Source organism: Trichomycterus rosablanca, chromosome 2, assembly GCF_030014385.1.
Source record: "Trichomycterus rosablanca isolate fTriRos1 chromosome 2, fTriRos1.hap1, whole genome shotgun sequence".
NCBI lineage: Eukaryota > Metazoa > Chordata > Actinopteri > Siluriformes > Trichomycteridae > Trichomycterus > Trichomycterus rosablanca.
The window spans coordinates 27,917,344-27,936,710 of NC_085989.1; the positions used below are offsets into that span (position 1 = coordinate 27,917,344).

A 19,367-nucleotide genomic window follows, 5' to 3' on the forward strand; every position below is an offset into this window, starting at 1 on the left:
CCATAAAGAACTCTTTGCAAACACTGACCCTGTGGCATGCTGTACCCACACTGTTTGTTACATCACTGTGCTGTCCAATAGACTGCTTTTCAAATCTCATTAAAGAAATGTTTTAATTGATGTTAATCATGAACGGCCACACAATTATAATACAGTTACAATCATAAACAGCACAATAGTTAAAATATTCAAAACTAGTTATAAAGTTATTTTATTAAACTCTTATCACAGTACATTAACATTAGTCTAAAACCGTTACAGCGCTGGACATTCTGCAATAAAACAATTCTGACACAACAGATGCACAAAGATATAATATTCACATAAATCAGTGCATGTCAAATAAATAAAACAGTGTATAAAAAGTAGAATAGAATCTGAAGAGGTGTTGAGCTCCTGAGTGATGCTACCAGACTAACACATAACCAGCAATGTGTGTAAGTGTCGAGTATTGTTACTGGCTCTTGTTAGTTCTTACAGTTTTTCATATATATTTTACTAATAATATGCCAGCGCTACATTCAAGTCTGTCCTCTATTTTTAGACCCTCCAGTCAATCTGGTACAACAGTATAATCTGGAACTGTTCTGTGCATTTCCATCTCAAAAGAACCAATCCTTAGCAAGATTGTTTGGTTCTTAGAACCTAATCCCGCTGGTCAGATACCAAAAATCTGTGATGCTAGTCACTTTAAATAATTTAAAGTTCAGCACCTTAGGTTTGCATGACCACCAATTTGTTATGATCAGTGGTCTCAGATAGAAACCACTGTTTTACTGGCAAAAACAAACTGAATGGATGCTAAATTGCTAATGCTAATAACAACACTGCATCGTTTGAGCAATTCCACCAGAGACAACCTTCAACTTTTAGAATCAAATCAAAAACATAATGATGTATTTATTTGTGCCAAAGACAACAAACTATATACAATTTTCTAACAACATTTGGTGTTTAAAATAGAAAGACGTCTGGTCTCAAATACACAGAAACTGCAAAGATGTCTTGGAAGTAAACAGACTGTATTACTTTGGCTACACTTCCCACATAAAAGAATAAAAAATAGATGAAAGAGTTAAAATATTAGTTAAAGTGACAGTAATGATTACTTTTTATTATTATTATTAAAATCATATATTAACAAAAACCATAACATCTATTACCAAAAATCCTCTATTGCACTTTATTAGTTCAAATAAGTAAAACCTTGCTATCCTTTCAGTCTTCATTCTGAAAGAATAGCATGTATAAATATGAAAATCAGAATAGAAATGCACCTTAATCACAGTAAGTATAATCTTAAAATATGTGAAAAACACAATTAGTATGTAAATAAAAAATAATAATAAAAATGCAAGTCGCATCAGTATGAACCACTAAAAACTAATATATGACATCTAAACAAAAATGAGCTCAATATGGCAAAACTTTATTGAAAGCAAAATTAAAATCAAATTAATTTTGCATGGAAAAATATTCCAGAAATAAAATTCTCCATGGTTGTCTGTATTTTTTCAAAGATATGGTGGAAACTCAAATCAGCAATGTCATTAGCACCAGCGCTTAGCTTGTGGTAACGGGGTATGTAAGGTGTATGTGTTTGTGTGTTAGTACCAGCATTGGTTCTGGTTAATATTGCTTCTGCAGCTGCCTGACTGGCAGGTGACACCTACACTTAAAGGGGAAGGGGAAGAGGACAGAGGGTTGCAGTACACTGTTACACCAGCTGGTGGCACTGCACTCTGGTTCTGCCCAGCCTGTCTGGATACCAGCACTGTAGAGGGGTAGGAGGACTGCATTTGGGGTGCCATCTTAAAAAATCAAAATAAAAAAAGACATATATAGTCACCATGTGTTTGATAATTGGCGGTAAGTTGTAAGTGGTGCAGCTGTAAGTACACACAAACCTTATGTTTATGTTATTACCTGATAGGAGGCTGTGGAAGGGCAGGAGCCCATTATGCTTTTCTGTGTTGGTGGTAACACCTGAGTAGCCACCATGCCAGGGTAAGCTTGCTGCTGATTGCTTAACAGGGTAGCATATCCTAGGAGGAAGCAAATAAGCCATGAACATACTCAATTAAAGTAGGTAAATGCAAACGGTCAATGCATGTAAGTGGCTAATGTACGTTTACAAGTTACTGTGTCAGTTAAGAAAATACACTCACTTACAAATCAGAAGCTAATTCTACTTTTTTATGTTTTTATGTCAGAGTAAATGCAGAGCTGTAAATAATGTTTGGAGGGCTCAACTAGGTACATTTTCATTAAACTGTTCCAATAAGATGTAAATACACTTGCACTTTGAGTGTAGATGAAAACTCAGGTGTTACAGCACCCCTTAAGATAAGATAAGATAAGATAAGACAGCCTTTTATTATCCCACAGGGGGAAATTTGTAGTGTTACAGCAGCTTTCAAGAATACAAAAAATAGAAAATTACAAAATGTTTACATGTATGTACACATATATTAAAAAGTAAGAATATGTAAAAATTACAAAAATATAAACAGTATTACTTGTGGCAACACAAAGAATGCAGCTTTCACTAGCAAAAATTGGGAAAGCGCTGATGCTTGATGGTGATCTTGTGCAGCCAAAATCTTTTACCTATTGGTGTTGAAGTATACCCAGTTTTTCTGTTTATGCATACTAAAAAATAAATGTATTTACAGTACACCAGTAATGGACCACATCTAATTAGCTGAAAATATAAAGAGCTCTACAGCAAATCAATTTTTTTTTTAAACAATTCTATCATTATTAGAGAAACAAAGTGCATATGTATTTTAAATTCATATGTAATTGTACATCAGCTTTTTAGCAGATGTTCTATACCGTTTCTATTTGTTTGTTCTTCAGCAATGACACAAAGACTTTCTGCTGTAACAACTGCAATAATTAATTAACATCTTTATTACTATTATGTATTCTGATACACTTTTACTGGATAAAAATGAAATTCCTCTTTGTTTAAATAGGATTATGCTGTATTCGTACTATTTGTAATACCCAAGAACAAATAACATAAGATATTTCTACTTAAGTACATCACCTTTTACTAAAATTATTTCTCAGAAAGGTATCATTACTTTTCCTCAAGTATTAATATTTGGTACATTATTTATATACAACACTAACACCTACCTGTCTGAGTGCTGTAACTGGCTGGTCCATATTGTTGGGTTGTGTTGGCACACTGAGCAGGGTAACAATACATGGATGCCTTGAAGATAGACAAACACAAAAATGACACTTAATATAGGGTACAGCATGATGAAAAATGTTGTGATTCAGGTACATGATGAATACCTGAGTGTTATGCTGGGTACAGGTTTGTGCAGGCGGGGCGGACAGCGGAGTCAGTGCCATTCCTGTGTTCATATAGCTGTCTGCTGTGAAATAAGGGGTATAATTGTGCTGGGGTTGCATATAGTTGTGTGTGGGTGCTGATCCGTGCAGGTAGTAGGTGGACAGATCTGATGGGTCACCTGAAGACTGGTGGTTCAGTGTCATTTGACCAAACTGAGGTAAAAAATCCTCCCCCTGTGGAGAGAACAATCTGTTTTATTTATTTTTACATAAATATTTTTGGTTGTGGTATACTGTTATGAGGTGTACTACTAACACTCATTGCATGATTCATGCATTCATTTTCATGTGGAAACAGACTGGATGTAAATGAGGATCTTACCAAAGACCTCACAATTTATGTTGTACTAAAGCACCCACTACACCAGCTGCCTTACTGTGCCACCCTTACACTCATCACAAATACATGAAATATAGCATCCAGAGAAAAAGGTTGAGACATACGTACACTTTGTTCTAGTGGGTTGAGCTGTGAAGGAGAGACTGGTATCACCTGCTGTGGTGGAGCGTATGTTACAGAAGAGTACTGAAAAGCAGACAGAAATTACATAAGATGTGAAGAGACATGCCACATCCGCATATACACCTGAAAGTTGACAAATTCTGTGGTTTTTTTTTTTTAATTAATTCAACATTTTAATCCTGAAAATGGTTATAGTGAGTGACATAGTACAAGGCAGATATACTCTAGAGAGGGTGCCAATCCATTGAGGGGGGATTTATTAACCAACACCAACAGATAGTTTAAACTTTATCAAAGACTTTACACATTTCTTAATTTTATGAGTGACCAAAATGAGCATTGCTATTATTTTAAACATTTAATTATATATCTGTCTTACTTTAAATGAACCTTTCAAAAAGATAAATTCCGGTATAAGAACTATATTCAATAAAATTCCAGCTATGCTGTGGTGCCTGATACAATTGTAATATCTCTTATATAATATCTGGTCAGTGCTGGTCCTTTTTGTTCCTTTGGTGTTCCTTCTCTTTCACAGTTTCATGTTAAAGCATACATTTACTTCTACTGGTTATAGACTTTTGGGTTTTGTGGTGCTTACCTGTGGAAGGCAGTGGCTTGTTGCTGGTTGTTGGTGGGTTGGGAGCGGGGCCTGATGCTGCATTGTGTTTATCTGACTGTTCATTGACTGCTGACTTCCTGGTGGATTGTAAACTGCTGGAGTACCATCAGGATTTCGATAAGGCTGCCCTAAAATACCACATACAAATTGTCAGCATCCTTATTAAGGAATATAATGATTTTCTATAGGCACCTGTACCTGTAAGTGGATTTAGTAGAATACTCCCAGGAGGTATGGAGGACTCTGCAGCTACTGGTACTGCTACTGGTGTGGGAAAAAAAAACAAAGCTGACTGGACATTTTTCAGTTGTCTGATGTTTGTTGTATTTGTAATGTACAGCAAAACTGTAGAACAATGTGTGTAATGTATTTTTAATACCTGGCTTGTAGAGTTTGGAGTTGCTATCTGAATGGGAGAGTGTAGGTTTGGAACTCCACAAAGAACTCTCTGAGTCTGTGCTGCTCCACGGTCGTGGGTCACTCCAATTAGACTCCAAACTGCTCTGTCTACTACTTGAGAGCTGGCTCGAACTACTTCTGTTTCCCCTGTACACAAACAAACAACAGCCATGTTACAGGCTTAGATGTCACTTGTAGTGATACATTTATAGTACAATGCTGTTATCAGAGGACAACTGATAACAAAAAAACAACTCTTACAGATTGATTGCAAAACAGATAAAATATGAATGAATTCTGTGCGTAATGTTTACATTGTGTTTTCTCTTTTAATGTGTGTGTCCTCCATTAATGGTAATGGTAATGATATACAAACCCAGGACCTTCACTGTGCTGCCTGCTCTTTATTTTAAGATTAAAATTAATTAATATATTGCCAAGTTACATAATTTAATACTAACCACACTCATTTGTATTCACACCCCTTCACTTTTTCCAGACATATTTGAAAACCGATTTGAGTATAGTTTTCTCTTAAAAAATCTACATGAAATAGCCCATAATGACAAAGCCAAAACATGTTTTCAGACATTTTTGTAAATTTATTAAAAATGTAAACATTTAAACATAATAGGTACATAATAGGTATTTACACCCATGGCTTAATATTTTGTTGAAGCACCTTTGGCAGCAGACACCAAGTCTTCTTGGGTATGTCTGTACAAGCTTGGCATGCCTGTTTTTGAGCATTTTCTCCCATTCTTCTCTGCAGATCCTCTCAAGCTCAGTCAGGTTGGATGGGCAGTGTCTGTAGACAGCCATTTTTAGGTCTTTCCAGAGATGTTTAATTGGATTCAAGTCCAGGCTCTGGCTGGGCCACTCAAGGACATTCACAGACTGCTCCTGAAGCCACTCCTTTGTTATCTTGGCTGTGTGCTTTGGGTCATTGTCGTGTTGGAAGATGAATCGTCGCCCTAGTCTGAGTTAAAGAGCACTCTGGAGCAGGTTTTCTTGAAGAATCTCTCTATATTTGGCTGCTGTTATCTTACCCTCTATACGGACTAGACGCCCATTTCCTGCCACAGAAAAACATCCCCACATCATGATGCTGCCACCACCATGCTTGACAGTAGGTATGGTGTTAGCCAGGCGATAAGCAGTACCTGTTTTTCTCCAGACATGACGCTTGTAGTTCAGGCCAAAAAGTTCTATTTTGGTTTCATCAGACCAGAGAATTTTGATTCCTCCGGTCTGAGAATCCTTAAGGTGCTTTTTGGCAAACTCCAAGCGGGCTGCCATGTGCCTTTTAGTGAGGAGTGGCTTCCATCTGGCCACTCTACTGTAAAGGCCTGACTGGTGGAGTGTGTTAGCAATGGTTGACCTACTGGATGGTTGTCCTATCTCCATAAGGGAACACTGGAGTTCTGCCTTAGTGACCATTGGGTTCTTGGTCACCTCTCTGACCAAGGCCCTTATTCCTCGATTACTCAGTTTGGTCGGGCGGCCAGATCTAGGGAGGGTTCTGGTGGTTCCAAACTTCTTCCATTTCCGAATAATGGAGACCACAGTGCTTTTCGGGACCTTCAATGCTGCCGAATTTTTTTTGTATCCTTCACCAGATTTGTGCCTTGACACAATCCGGTCTCGGAGGTCTAAAGACAATTCCTTTGACTTCATTGCTTGGTTTCTGCTCTGATATGCACTGTCAACTGTGAGACCTTTTATAGACAAGTGTGTGCCATTCCAAATTATGTTCAATCAACTGAATTTACCACAGGTGGTCTCCAATCAAGTTGTAGAAGCATCTCAAGGATGATCAGTGTAAAGAGGATGCACCTGAGCTCAATATTGAGCGTCAAAGCAAAGGGTGTGAATACTTATCTACCTATTATGTTTACATTTTTAAAAGATTTACAAAAATGTCTGAAAACATGTTTTTACTTTGTCATTATGGGCTATTTCGTGTAGATTTTTAAAAAGAAAATTATACTCAAATCGGATTTAGAATATGTCTGTAACGTAACAAAATATGGAAAAAGTGAAGAGGTGTGAATACTTTCTGATGGCACTGTATAAATATATATATTTAAACTTATTGTCCTAAAAAAAATAAATCTGAACAATTTACAACATATAAGAATACAGACAAAATAAAAGATTTGTTTTTTTAAAAAGGTATCAGATCATAGCAACGTTAGGGAACTGAAGAGGATTTGCCGGAATCCACAAAGCTGCATAAATCTAAATATTTTAAACATATTTTGTTTGTTTTTAAACACAAAATGTTTCCTCTTACTGTATGTCTGGCTCCACAATTACTGACTACTGCACTAACCTAAAGAGCTGCCTCTTTCGCTGAGCTTCACTGTGCACATTACAGCAGTCCTCTGGACCTCTGCAGACATAAATTGAAAGACAGAGGTGAAGCACAAGATTGCTTTGATACAGTTAAAATGTCCATTAAACAACTCCACAATAAAGTTAATATAAAGATCAATTTAAGGCTAAAGACACTGACCTGGTTTCAATGTAAACACTCTGGACAGGACCAGATACCTGGAAACGTTGGAGAAAAACAAATAAAAATGAGCTTTACACAATACAATCCAAGCAAGTGTGGGTTGAGGCCTTGCTCAAAGGCCCAACTTAGCGGTGATGGAGCTTGTCTTGCTGATGATTAGTTCTATAGCTTATTCAATCAGCTACAACTGCCCTAGCTTCAACAGCCTAGTTAGAAATAATTATAGAGGTTAGCTGTTTTAAATCCCAGCATTTATACAAATACAGCCACTCTGCATCTATGATTACACTATTATTGCTGTATTTCTCCATTGCTTGTGCCAGCAGTATGATGCTGGGATAAGGTGGTGAATCCCCATCCAGCCTTTCCTCGCTCAAACATGACTAACTGTGTCTGTTAAGTGCCTTGTCATTCTTGTGAACTCAGGTCTTGGTGTTCGTGGGCATGCATATAAAAATGCTGCACCACCCAAGATCCTCACCATGCAATGCTAAGTGTCTGATGGAGTGGTGTAAAACACACTGCACAATGGTCTCTAGAATAGTGAAAACTTAATGCAAACAGACCAGTGACTGTAAAGACTACAGACTGTTGATCAGCTAAAGTATTGTATCAAGTCTTTGGCACAGTAATATTTTACTTCCAAAACTGCAACAATAGTATTTTCTAAATATTAAAAAGTGTAACACAGTGGTAATCAAACTATCTAAATATTGTTGTGGATAAGAAATATTTGTTTTTTATTTCTAATTAAAAAAACTTTTTACTTTGTCATTATGGTTAATTAATCATAGACTGATGGATAAAAATGGCAATACTATTCATTCAAAACCAAATCCACAACTGAAGGGGCCTGAATACTTTGTGAATCCCTAAATATACACTCACATCCTGAGAAAAAATGCGTTCTCTGACTCTATGATATTCTTCTTCTCTTTCCTCAAAAGACTTGCTCTTTATTTGATCCTTCAGTCGTGGTGTCCTAGGCTAAAAAACAATACATTCTGGTTTACTCAATTATTTAAGATTTTTCAGCTTACAGAATACTCTTATAAAGCCTTATAATGTATCATTCTACACACTGTAAAGTATGTGTATGTGCATGTGTGTACCTGACTGTCCTCTTTTTCTTGGCTGCTGTCTCTCTTTAGTATTGATATCATTTCCTCTGATTTTTCCTCCTGGACATGTTCAGCAAATTGCTGTTCTGGTCTGCTCACAAATATACATATAATTATCCAAGCTCCTGCACTTATAAATACACTGACAAATACCTGCAGTGAACACATACATTCTGGAGTTGCTGGTTTTGTTAATAATGATGGATTTTCCACTGTGATCCACATTGTGTTCCAGCCCAAAAAATGCTGCAACTCTGTGAACCAGCATCCGATGATAAGACGACATCTGAGGAAACTTCTTATATGAGCTGAGGAACCAAACAAGTTTTAAAACCTGACTCATAACATTTGTTGATGAAACAGTAACATAGACAAACACACAGGCTTACCAGTTGTCTGTCATAAAGTTAGTCATGTCTTGTTCCAGTTTCAGCAGCATTAGTCTGTCTCTGAGGGACACAGTCAAACAGTGGTAGATCATGTTACTCACACTTTTTCTTTCTTTAATCTAAATAGTTGCTGCATACATATTTGAGCTCATGCTTGTTAACATCAACTAAACATAAGCTGATGACGTGGTGTGGTGAATGAAATAGGAAATTGTGTTAAAGTATGGTTATTTCTAAATTGTTGCTGGTGGGAGGTTTAATAAGATTATCCTTTTTAAAAAGGCATTTTATCTTTGTAATTCAGTTAAATTGCCTTGTAAATAAAAACAGCTAAAAATGGTCTCAATGAAACATGACCTGAAGATTCACCAGAACAATCAAATTGATTTAGGGTTGCACATTTGGATCAGACAAAATATTCACATAAGGTCAGAATGTTTTTAAATGTCTACTGATACCTGGGACTGCTTTTTAAAGTTGTAATCAGAAACTTTTCCAGATCAATGCCTGTAGAGTCAGTGTACTCCACACTTCGTTCTGAAATATAAACAAACACAACCATTCATGTCACTCATTTTGATTTCAGTCAAACTAAAATTAAATCTATATAAATTAAATACCTTTGGATAATGTTTTTTTGGGGGTGAGACACTCGTGTTTTCCCTTTTGCTCCTCTTCACAGTCTGAAAAGGCCATGTTGTTGGCTGTCGGAGCACTTTCATCCTCAGACACCTATAGGACACAACCCAACACAATTCTTAAATTCTAACCATTGACTAGAGTCTTCATCATTATAGTTTTGTTACATAGAATCATGTCAATCTGCCGTGCCACTAATGGCCAGCAGAGGGCATAAAGGTAAAGGAGCAGTCTGTGGTGTTGTCTGTAAACAGACAGTCTGCGTCTTATCAGACAATGCGCTGCACCTGGAAGGTTTTTTTAAAAGCATCACTCGTTGGGGTTTTGCTTGCTGGTTTATTGGTTTTGTGCTGTATGGTGTGTGTTCCGTCGTGACACCTGCATGCTCTGCAAAGCCAGGATCTTTTGTTTCTGCCAGTTCATACGTCAGCATTTTGTGATCTTTTCAGAGGAACTTAGCAGGTTGTGCAGCACCTTTTGGCTGTAACAGAGAGGTGGCGAGAATGCACCCTTTTGACTGAAGTCCCACACATGACTCCATACTGGACACAGACTACTTTGATGGAGTGGCCGTTACCCCCTCTTTTAGTTGCTGCCCAGCGTATATATTTAACCTCTTTTTTCCAAAAACATGAGTGATCACAAGCCAGAGGATTAAGTAGCTAGCAGTTTTTACCCCTGTTCTTTTATGAATTTTCTTCCTATTTTCATTCCAATTTAGATATATCCAACTACCCGATTGCATTTCGCTTCTTCTAGTGCTGCTGACCTCCAATTCTGACCCTGGAGAGTTGTGACTAACACAAGGCTTTCCAACATGCGTGTAGTAGCCGACTGCTTCTTTTCACCTGCACAAGGCAAATTCATATGGGAATAAGTACTGTGTAAAGAGAGTCATGCACCAATCTCCATTATCCCCTGATCTAACAGTCAAAAGAGGTAAAAATTGCAACAGTTATGAGGAATCCCCTCCGGCATTCTCACTCGACTAACAAGCCCATCATTGTCTGTATAGGCATTCGGCCTGTCAGACACACAGTTGAGATTCGTTCTTGCGGGTTCAAGATGTCATCTGTGTGACATTGTGATTTCCCCTACTTGACTAATGCGGTCATCTAACTGTTTTATCACCTCTCCACTTTGGGCTGCAGATTTTATTTGGTCATTTTGGTTCTTTAATTTCTGTTATTTTGGCCAACTTTTATTTTGTAGTTTCTTTCTGTTTGTGACTCTTTAGACACAATATAGTTCTACCTTGGTTAAGCAACCTGCATAATGGGGTCATCCTCCCTGTTCTTGCAGATACCGGGCTACACCTGCTGCCTCAGTGGCAATGTGCAACACGCCCCATTAGAGGTTGTAAACATGTATATAATTCTTATATATAGACATTAGAATGTTACTTAAATAAATTTGCAGAGAACAAAATACAGGTGACTGAGTGAGCAGTTTAAGTGACTGGGTGAGAAGTTCAGACAAGCATATATTAGTCTCACTTAACTGAAGTAGTTAAAATAATAAAAAATAGCAAATAATAAAAATAATTTGAGAAGCGTATTATTGCCCTGTGCTATTACACCATTTGACTCCAGCTGTAAGAGACAAGAGGCAGGGACACGAATACTGTGTATTTGTGCTTACCTTGTTGATTGATTCATTGGGTAAAACCTCATCACACACAGCTGCACTACGAACTAGTTTTCCTTTGGCCTAAAGAAAAATCATGAAGTTACTAATTAGTACAGCATAATACAGCCCATATTTTTTCCTTTTTCATTACATTTTTATTCTGGTCAGGATTGTTGTGGGCCCAGCCTGTCCAGAATCACTGGGTGCAATGCATCCGTGTTAGAATCTCAGTAGTGTTATTGGCCAGGCATGATTGGCTATGTCTAAGGAGGGCTATGTCCTGTCCAGGGTGTTCCTGCCTTGTGCCCCATGTTTCCTGCTATAACCGGACCTGCAGCAACCCTGACCAGTATAAAGCATTTGATGAAAATGAAATGAAAAATATAATTTACCAAACGTCTAGCCAACTTTGTCATAGCTAACTGTTTTACAAGCTCGTTTTTCATTTTAGCAAAACAGATAGAAATCTGGGAGGGTAAAATCTGTAATGTAAAGTCAGCAGGTTTTGATCTGATGCACATGGAATTTTATTTGGTTAGGTAGCTGTTTACACATGGTATTTTTATGTACACAATTGGATAACACAGGAAAAGGAAACAACAATTAGGACCTGTTATCCTCACTTGGATTCCTGATTATGGATGGCTTTGACTCTGGGTTGTATAAATTTGAAAAACATACACAGACTAGAAAAATATTATTTTTAGTACAGTCTACATGTTGACTGTGAATAACCATTTGATGCATTTTATTCATCAATTTATTAAATGAACTATAATGGCTGTATCAACACTACCTTCTGATTCCTTTTAAGCTTTCCTTGATAAACATCTTCCTTCTGCTGTTTGGAAAGAGAATAAGAAATAACATATGGTAAAAAAAAAAAAAAGCAGGAACAGAAATATTTAACTAAAAGTTTAAAACTTCTTACAACAACCTGTTCTTTCACCATGCTACTACCATGGCAATCCTCCTGCTTTACTGTTTCCACACTGCAACATGTGGGTGGTGTCCTGCTGCCTGTGATGGACTCCGGCAGAATGTTTTTTTCATCAACTTCAACAAAAGACATCTTGACACTTGGTGGTTTGTCGGTTATAAAAGTTACAGGTCATTCAAATATATTATTCCATTACACAGAGGAACGTAAACACATTGTCTGTTCTTCTTATTTTGCTCACTGGGTAGATGAATGGAACGCTACTCGTCTTTTCAGCTGAGCTGTGTAAAACAAACATCTGTGAATTAGTAATTTTCAAATAAAATGTTCTTTAAAATCAGCTAGAACTAAAACAGGTTCATCACAATCACCCGAAACTGCTGTAAATGAGCTAAACGTGTAAAATGCATTCTATTTTCCAATTGTGTTAAAGTTCTCTTGAACAATCAAACTGCTGTGTGGTGTAATGAAACAGTCAGTAGCTTTACATGTGTCTAAGGTGGAGTGTTCTAATCTGTGGCCCTCCTCAACTAGCATGGATGTGGTGCATGCATCAGAGAAATTGCAATGAAAATTAAAAATGACAAAATTGGTATGAAAGGTTGAACCTGGTATTGCATTGAACTTGACATTTTTTCTACTGAAGTGAGAGGAGTAGCAGTACCATATTGTGGCTAAAAAGCCACAAACAAAAAGGAGATAAGCATGAATAAATTTGGCGGCCAAAATAACCAAAACAATGAAACAAATGAAAGACACAAAAACATCCACGTCCCACAACAGAGAAAGTGGAAAGAATATGGATAATGAACTACAAATTGGTTGATACAATCTGCCACAACCCAATTCTCAGAAAAACAGTAAAAAAGGGAACCTCAAGACATCCTACGCATTATGGTTCCAGAGGAAAGCAGGTTTGCCAAGAGAGGAGTTGGCAAATCTGTAAGGAAGAAACAAGAAATACTTGCACCTGGGGTGTATTAATACTCAACAAGACACAGGTGACTGTCAGTTCAGAGAAACTGACACGTCAATTACCTGCTCCTCTGTGTTTTCTTCTGCCAGCCAAATTTGGGAATGCCAAAGGACATGATTCTGTAACCGAGCCACACAACCGATCTCCACAGGCAGATGGGCTCATTGCACATAAGCTTTAGAATCAAATCTGTTCTCTATGCCTGGAAGTGAAGAATCCCCGCTGTAACATCTCAATCAAGGATGACCAATTAAATTTGACACAAAATTATTCAATAAGAAACCCTCTAATATAAAAAAAATGTATAACATTAATAATGAATGATTTATTTAGGCTGCTCCCATTAAGGGTTACTATAGCAGATTATTTACCTGTACATTTGATTTGGAACAGTTTTTAAGCCGAATGCCTTTCCTGATGCAAGCCTTCTATTTATCCATGCTTAAGACCAGCACTAAGGGTACACTGACAAGACCCCCTATGGCTAGGTTCATGTAACGTCATGTACCTTTTATAATTGTGGGCCCAGTCTGTGATTCAAAGCCCCAGAACTGCTGCTTACCAGCAGTGTTGCTCATACCATTTGTCCACATAAGCTTACTATAATAATAAGAATAAGAATATTTTATCCCCACTAGCAGATGCCTAGTTTATCATGAGGATGTAGGCATATGATCAGCACTGTGTATTAACTAATACTTAGAGGCCTGATTAAAAAAAGTATGGGAATTTGTTTTAAATACAGTGCTCATGCAGCATAGAGTCTAAGTTTTTGTCTTACATTTGACCCTACTGTGCGCTTTTGCGCAGAGGAAAATAAAACAACCCACTTTTTAATGTACATACACTGCTGTGGCTTAACCTGACAAATGTATTGGAATGAGTCATCTTACATGTGTGAAAAAACATACCTGATGTCTCATTACAAAACTTACAGGTAAGCCCATCCTCCCCCCTCCTGCATCACAAACCACAAATAGAAACCAGGTGGAATTCAGCTTTCGTGTTAGTAGTGTGCACTTCGTGCAGTTAATGCAGACAAATAGTCTGCTGTTATGTATAGTGGATATCAGGTTTACAGACACGCGTGCTAGAAAGTCATGTGGAGAATGTGGACTGCGCTGACCTCCACTGTTATGTCTCCTCTCCCTCACATAACAGCTCACACCCTCTCTAAACTCTGTGATCTTAATCCCTGCCCCCTCTCATTTGCTCTTATTTACTGTCTCTCTCACTCTCTCTAGCGACCTGTCAACAAGTGCAGGAGCTCATTTGAGTAAACCAACAGGTGGCAGAGACCGCAGAATTTGGCATCTTCCCGACAGAGATGTAAAAGATATGATTACTGGTAACTCTGATCAGCAGGAATAATCGGCAGTGGCTACACTGCAAACACTCTCTCACTTTGTTTTAGGTATGACTTACTGTAAGGGTGCCAACAAGAACCATAGAGCTTTTAAAAAAGTTTATTTACTAGACCAGACTCCCAATTGTTTTTGCTTCCTTGTGCCCAATTCACTCAAACTCCTGGGATAATTCCCATCTCTTGCCCCTTTACAACACCCTAGGCACACGGCCCCGGTCCCCTGGTGACAATATAATTCTGGGTTGAATTCTGCATAGGGTCGCATTCCGGTCTCCGGCCTGGCACACACTATATTTGTCTGAAGCCTTTGCTGCTGTCATCCACATAAGCCGAGCTGTGACGCACACCTAGACAGAGCAGCTGCGCTTCTAAAAAGAAGCCCAAAGATCTCGCCCCTGCACTCCATTTTTAAATGGTTACAAGATGGCCTAGCCTGTATAACAGGACATTTCAGAAACACATGCTAGACTGCTTGTAGAATCAAAACTCGAGCAGTAATTTTAAACATCACCTACATCTGTGTTTTACCACAGTAAACAATTTCCATATACTTAGAGGCATCTACACTATTTTGGGGTACACTTTCAGAGAAGAAAAGAAAATTCCCAGTACCAGGAATTGTACTAATCCCTGCTAATAAAAATATTTCCAGCCAGTGTTGTGTAAACCTTTTAGTTACATGGCTATCAAATTCCAGCCCCTTTTAAATGAACTTTGCCTTCATTGGGTTAAAGTTGAGTGTTGATGCTGGCCCAACCAGTTGATAACATGGCCATTGTACCTCCAGCCACCCTTAAATAAACGGTGCCAATGTTGGACCAATGTCAACAAATTTCATTGGGACAATTGTAAGGCCAGTCACAATTATTACATCATCTAGAAGATAATTTAGTAAAGATTCTATTCAGAAAGTAGATTTATTTGCTCTGCTATAATGAAACAACTCTTCAGGGTTAAACTGAGTGCATTATATTTTATCTTAACTTTCATTTTAATCACAGTTTATTTAATCAATCCAGACAATTGTCTTGATAGTGTATTACATTTCAAATTGCTCTTCTGTGGTAAATATAAACGTAGCTACAGGAATAGTTCATTAACTGCCATTACATTTTCTGTTTTATTTTCTTACAGTATATTTTATTAATAGAAATTAATTTATTTTAATTAAGTTTATTTATACTATATATATGAACGTGAGTGTATTTAGTACAATATCAGAAAATGAAAAAATAGTAACAATCTGTAACAGCATTATATCAGCGCACACATAGGCAGTTCTACCATCATTATACTGCTTGTGTCAGTCAGAAATAAGTGCTGTATGAAGTAAACTATGCCTGTAACCAGATTAAGTGAAGATTTGTGTAATACAGTAACACTCAGCTTACCGTCAGGAGAGAGAGAGTTGCACAGTACAAGTGAGGAAGTTCACAGGGGCTTTCAGCTCCAGTAACGGAAGAGTCTGAGTTCGTTCTGCTTGTTAGTGACAGCAGCAGAGCAGCTTTAACCCACTCTAGTGCCTCCAACAGCACCTTATACTCTCTCTCTCTCTCTCTCTCTCTCTCACACACACACACACACACACACACACACACACACACACACACACAGCATGCGCACTCTGATGCACCTGTCAGGGAAAAGGAAACGGAAGAGGTAAGAAATTAAGAGAAAATGTTTTCTGAATGCAGTAACTTCGAATGTGGTTCTACAGATGACTCAATTAGTTATAGAGTGTTGTGAGAAGAAATGGCAACATTACAAAGTGGTAAATGCCTTACTGTCCCAACTTTTTTTGGGTTCATACTGTCTGCAATGACATAAAAGTCAAAGTAAATGTAAGAAATGTAAGTTTGTATTTTTCATACTGTCCCAACATTTTTTGATTTGGGGTTTTGCACACAAATATGCACCTGTTCACACACACATATATACAAACAGACAGTATATATACACTATATACAGTATATAGATTATATATAAATAAATTGAATTATTTAGATTCAGTAAGAGAAAATAGATACAGTATGTAACCACAACTATTAATTAATACACTTAATAATAATAACCAGTGATCTAGGGCAGATGGAATGCCTATACATGTGTACAGTACAATGACCATTTTCCCAATATATCTCAGCCTTGTTTAGAAGTTGGGGGTCAGCCATTGTCAGGTGCCCCTAAGGGTTAAAAACTTTGCTCAAGAGCTGAACAGTGGCTGCATGCTAGAGCCAGGATTTAAACCCACAACCTTCTAATTGACAGCCCAGAGCCTTACACACTAAGCTACCACGTTTCCTTGGTAACCTTTTTACCTCCTTCAGCACTGCATGTTGTGCTCTAGGTGTAGTCACATTAGGGCATCAGTTCCTATGGACAGTGGCAGTTGGGTGTCTAAACTTTTCATAGACAAATTGTCATGCTGTGGATTGGAGTTGGAGAAGAGGCGAGTTGTCACTGATTATTATATTTTAAACTACAACATTACAACTTACCCTACTGTACATACCTACATAAACTTTATCAAGCATAAAAAGGGGAAGCCACCAAAACCAAAACACCTGTTTGATGAAATGTCTTGCAAGCCCCCTCGTCACTCTGGCTTTTAGATCAAAGAAACCCATCAGTGCACTAGCAATGCACAACACGATTTTCTTTTTTACTTTCTGCATCATACTCAATAAAGATTTTTTACAAATTATAAGAGCTGAAGTAATTAAAAGGAAAAAAACAAAATTTTTTAAGGGAAGAAGGAAGTGACAAGCATTCAAGGGCCTACTTTAAGCCACATGCACCCATGTTTGAGTCAAGTACCAGAAGGCTGATCAAAAAAGAAAGAACAGATGTGTTTCTGGGCCAGCAACATATAAAGTGTTACATTTATAACAAAATTTTCCTATAGCAAATGAACTAGAATTATTTTAGAATCATTTTTTGCCTAAAAATGAAAAGGGTCTGTAACTTGCACTTAACATTACACAAACAGTAGCTACGATTGTTGTAGCTTTTTGTAGTTAAATTCAACACTTATCTAATCCATTAAGCTTTTACCAGAAACTGAAAAAGCAAGGTCCCCTTCTTCTTCTTTAGAAACATTGCTGGAAATGACAGACACAGATGGGACATTAGTTCAGACCCTCCTATCCTCACTAGAACTGCTCTCAGATATCAAAACTTTACAAGCATGTCCTTCAAGGAAAAAGAGCCTTCCTGTAAAACGAGAAGAACAGAAAAACATACCTTCAACAAGTTCATTCATGTCATTCTATTATTTATAAATCATGTTAATCATTTAATTAGGAGAATATATTTCAATGTGTAAACTAAACATAGTATGGTAAATGTCACCGCAGTACTTTTGCCATATTACTTCAAAATCTTGTGGTAGCCTTTTCAGAAGCGTGGCTGTTTTTATAGCTGTAAAAATCACAGACATCACTCAGTTTTATGGTGCTAATTCCTTTTTCTATATGCTTGTGAGGGTGGCACGGTGGCTAAGTGGGTAGCACTGTCGCCTCACAGCAAGAAGGTACTGGGTTCGATCCCCAGGTGGGGCAGTCCGGGTCCTTTCTGTGTGGAGTTTGCATGTTCTCCTAGTGTCCGCGTGGGTTTCCTCCCAAAGTCCAAAGACATGCAAGTGAGGTGAATTGGAGATACTAAATTGTCCATGACTGTGTTCGATATAACCTTGTGAACTGATGAACCTTGAGTAATGAGTATCTATCGTTCCTGTCATGAATGTATCCAAAAGTGTAAAACGTGACGTTAAAATCCTGTGAATTTGATCATCACCAAAATTTTCATTCTTAACTTCACCAGCACATTCTGCAGTACAAGATACTCTACCTCCCAAAGTAGATCACTTTGGTTTTTGCTGCAGTCACGAAGCACGTTGTATTCCTTCACAGCCTTCTCGATACAACACACCAGCATCTATAGTTTGTTTGCTGATCTGACCAATACTATGATGCCATTAGCGTACCTGAGATTGCTAATGGCCTTTCCACCAATCCTGAATCCTGTAGCTTTTTTCCTCATAACTTGTTTTCCAAGGATGATAAACAGACATGGTGAGACAATACATCCTTGTCAGACTCCCTTTCTTGCCCTAAACCATGTTGTTGATTATACAGTAGTCATTGAACTAGGTATGAGTGAAAGCCCATCAAAAGCATGGTTATCCATAATTGGTCATGCTGTTATTAAAGCAGTCAAAAATGGTAATAAAATGTGAGATTTGACGGCTGCTACCCAGTCACTTATTAAATAAAAGCCATGTCCTAGAAGCCTGCTGGCAGCATGTACTGTAAATGACTCCCAAGTTTGTGTCCTCCCGGGAATAAAATGTTCAGACATGCACCTGCTTAATGCAAACACACATGCTTGTCAGTCAAAGGTTTGGATTACAGCCCTTATTTAAGACCTTGAGTTATCAAATAATTTTTGTTATCATACCACACACACACACACAGGCATGTCGATGACGGGGTAAGATTCTCGGATGTCATTTGTGACATATTGTGAAATATTACTGTATCTAAAAGGCAAAGAGGTCACAATACAGAACTGGAATGTGTTGCCAGCCTCTTGCCCACGCACATGCCTCCAAGGTGTGCTGGGAGGGCAGTGGGTCTCCAGGACTGAATGAATGTTCCTTGCTGTCTATGTTGGGGCCACCATGGTGGATCATTTATCCATATATTTAATTTTGACAGTTTTTTTACATCGGCTGTCCTTCCTGATGCAACCCTCCTATTTATCCACGCTTGGGACTGACCCTAAGGGTGCACTGAAACACCAATGTCCACCAATGGCTAGGCTTACATAACGACAAACGCCTTTAGTGTTTGTGAGCCCAGCCTGGGATTTGAACCCCCGGATCTCAGGCACTGCTATTAACAGCAGTGCAAATACTGCCATTACTAAC

General features: G+C 37.9%; 1 protein-coding gene across 2 annotated transcripts; it reads right to left on the reverse strand.

The window, feature by feature from the left end:
• Positions 1 to 1,416: 1,416 nt before the first annotated feature.
• On the reverse strand, positions 1,417 to 15,886 carry arpp21 (cAMP-regulated phosphoprotein, 21). 2 transcript variants are annotated; one of them, XM_062990617.1, is made up of 20 exons: positions 15,829 to 15,886; positions 12,093 to 12,376; positions 11,952 to 11,996; positions 11,168 to 11,236; positions 9,508 to 9,619; positions 9,346 to 9,424; positions 8,888 to 8,947; positions 8,669 to 8,806; positions 8,490 to 8,589; positions 8,266 to 8,364; positions 7,375 to 7,412; positions 7,192 to 7,251; positions 4,837 to 5,003; positions 4,656 to 4,721; positions 4,437 to 4,585; positions 3,821 to 3,898; positions 3,313 to 3,546; positions 3,148 to 3,226; positions 1,927 to 2,045; positions 1,417 to 1,811 (listed from the first exon to the last, which is right to left on the reverse strand). In XM_062990617.1, exons 2-20 carry the CDS (start codon positions 12,225 to 12,227, stop codon positions 1,608 to 1,610), a joined length of 2,031 nt encoding a protein of 676 aa, XP_062846687.1. In that variant the 5' UTR covers positions 12,228 to 12,376; positions 15,829 to 15,886; the 3' UTR covers positions 1,417 to 1,607. The 2 variants fall into 2 exon arrangements, with proteins under 2 accessions (XP_062846687.1, XP_062846686.1); XM_062990616.1 differs by lacking the exons at positions 11,168 to 11,236; positions 11,952 to 11,996; positions 12,093 to 12,376; positions 15,829 to 15,886 and having other exon boundaries at positions 4,656 to 4,718; positions 9,508 to 9,613.
• Between the last annotated feature and the right edge of the window lie 3,481 nt (positions 15,887 to 19,367).

Excerpts from the sequence above, each read along its gene's own strand:
- arpp21 (XM_062990617.1), bottom strand. The coding sequence starts at position 12,227 with ATGTCTTTTGTTGAAGTTGATGAAAAAAACATTCTGCCGGAGTCCATC. Across the intron at positions 8,948-9,345 it reads ACTTTAAAAAGCAGTCCCAG|AGACAGACTAATGCTGCTGA; the intron begins GTATCAGTAGAC and ends TGTGTCCCTCAG. Across the intron at positions 8,365-8,489 it reads AAGAAAAAGAGGACAGTCAG|CCTAGGACACCACGACTGAA; the intron begins GTACACACATGC and ends ATTGTTTTTTAG.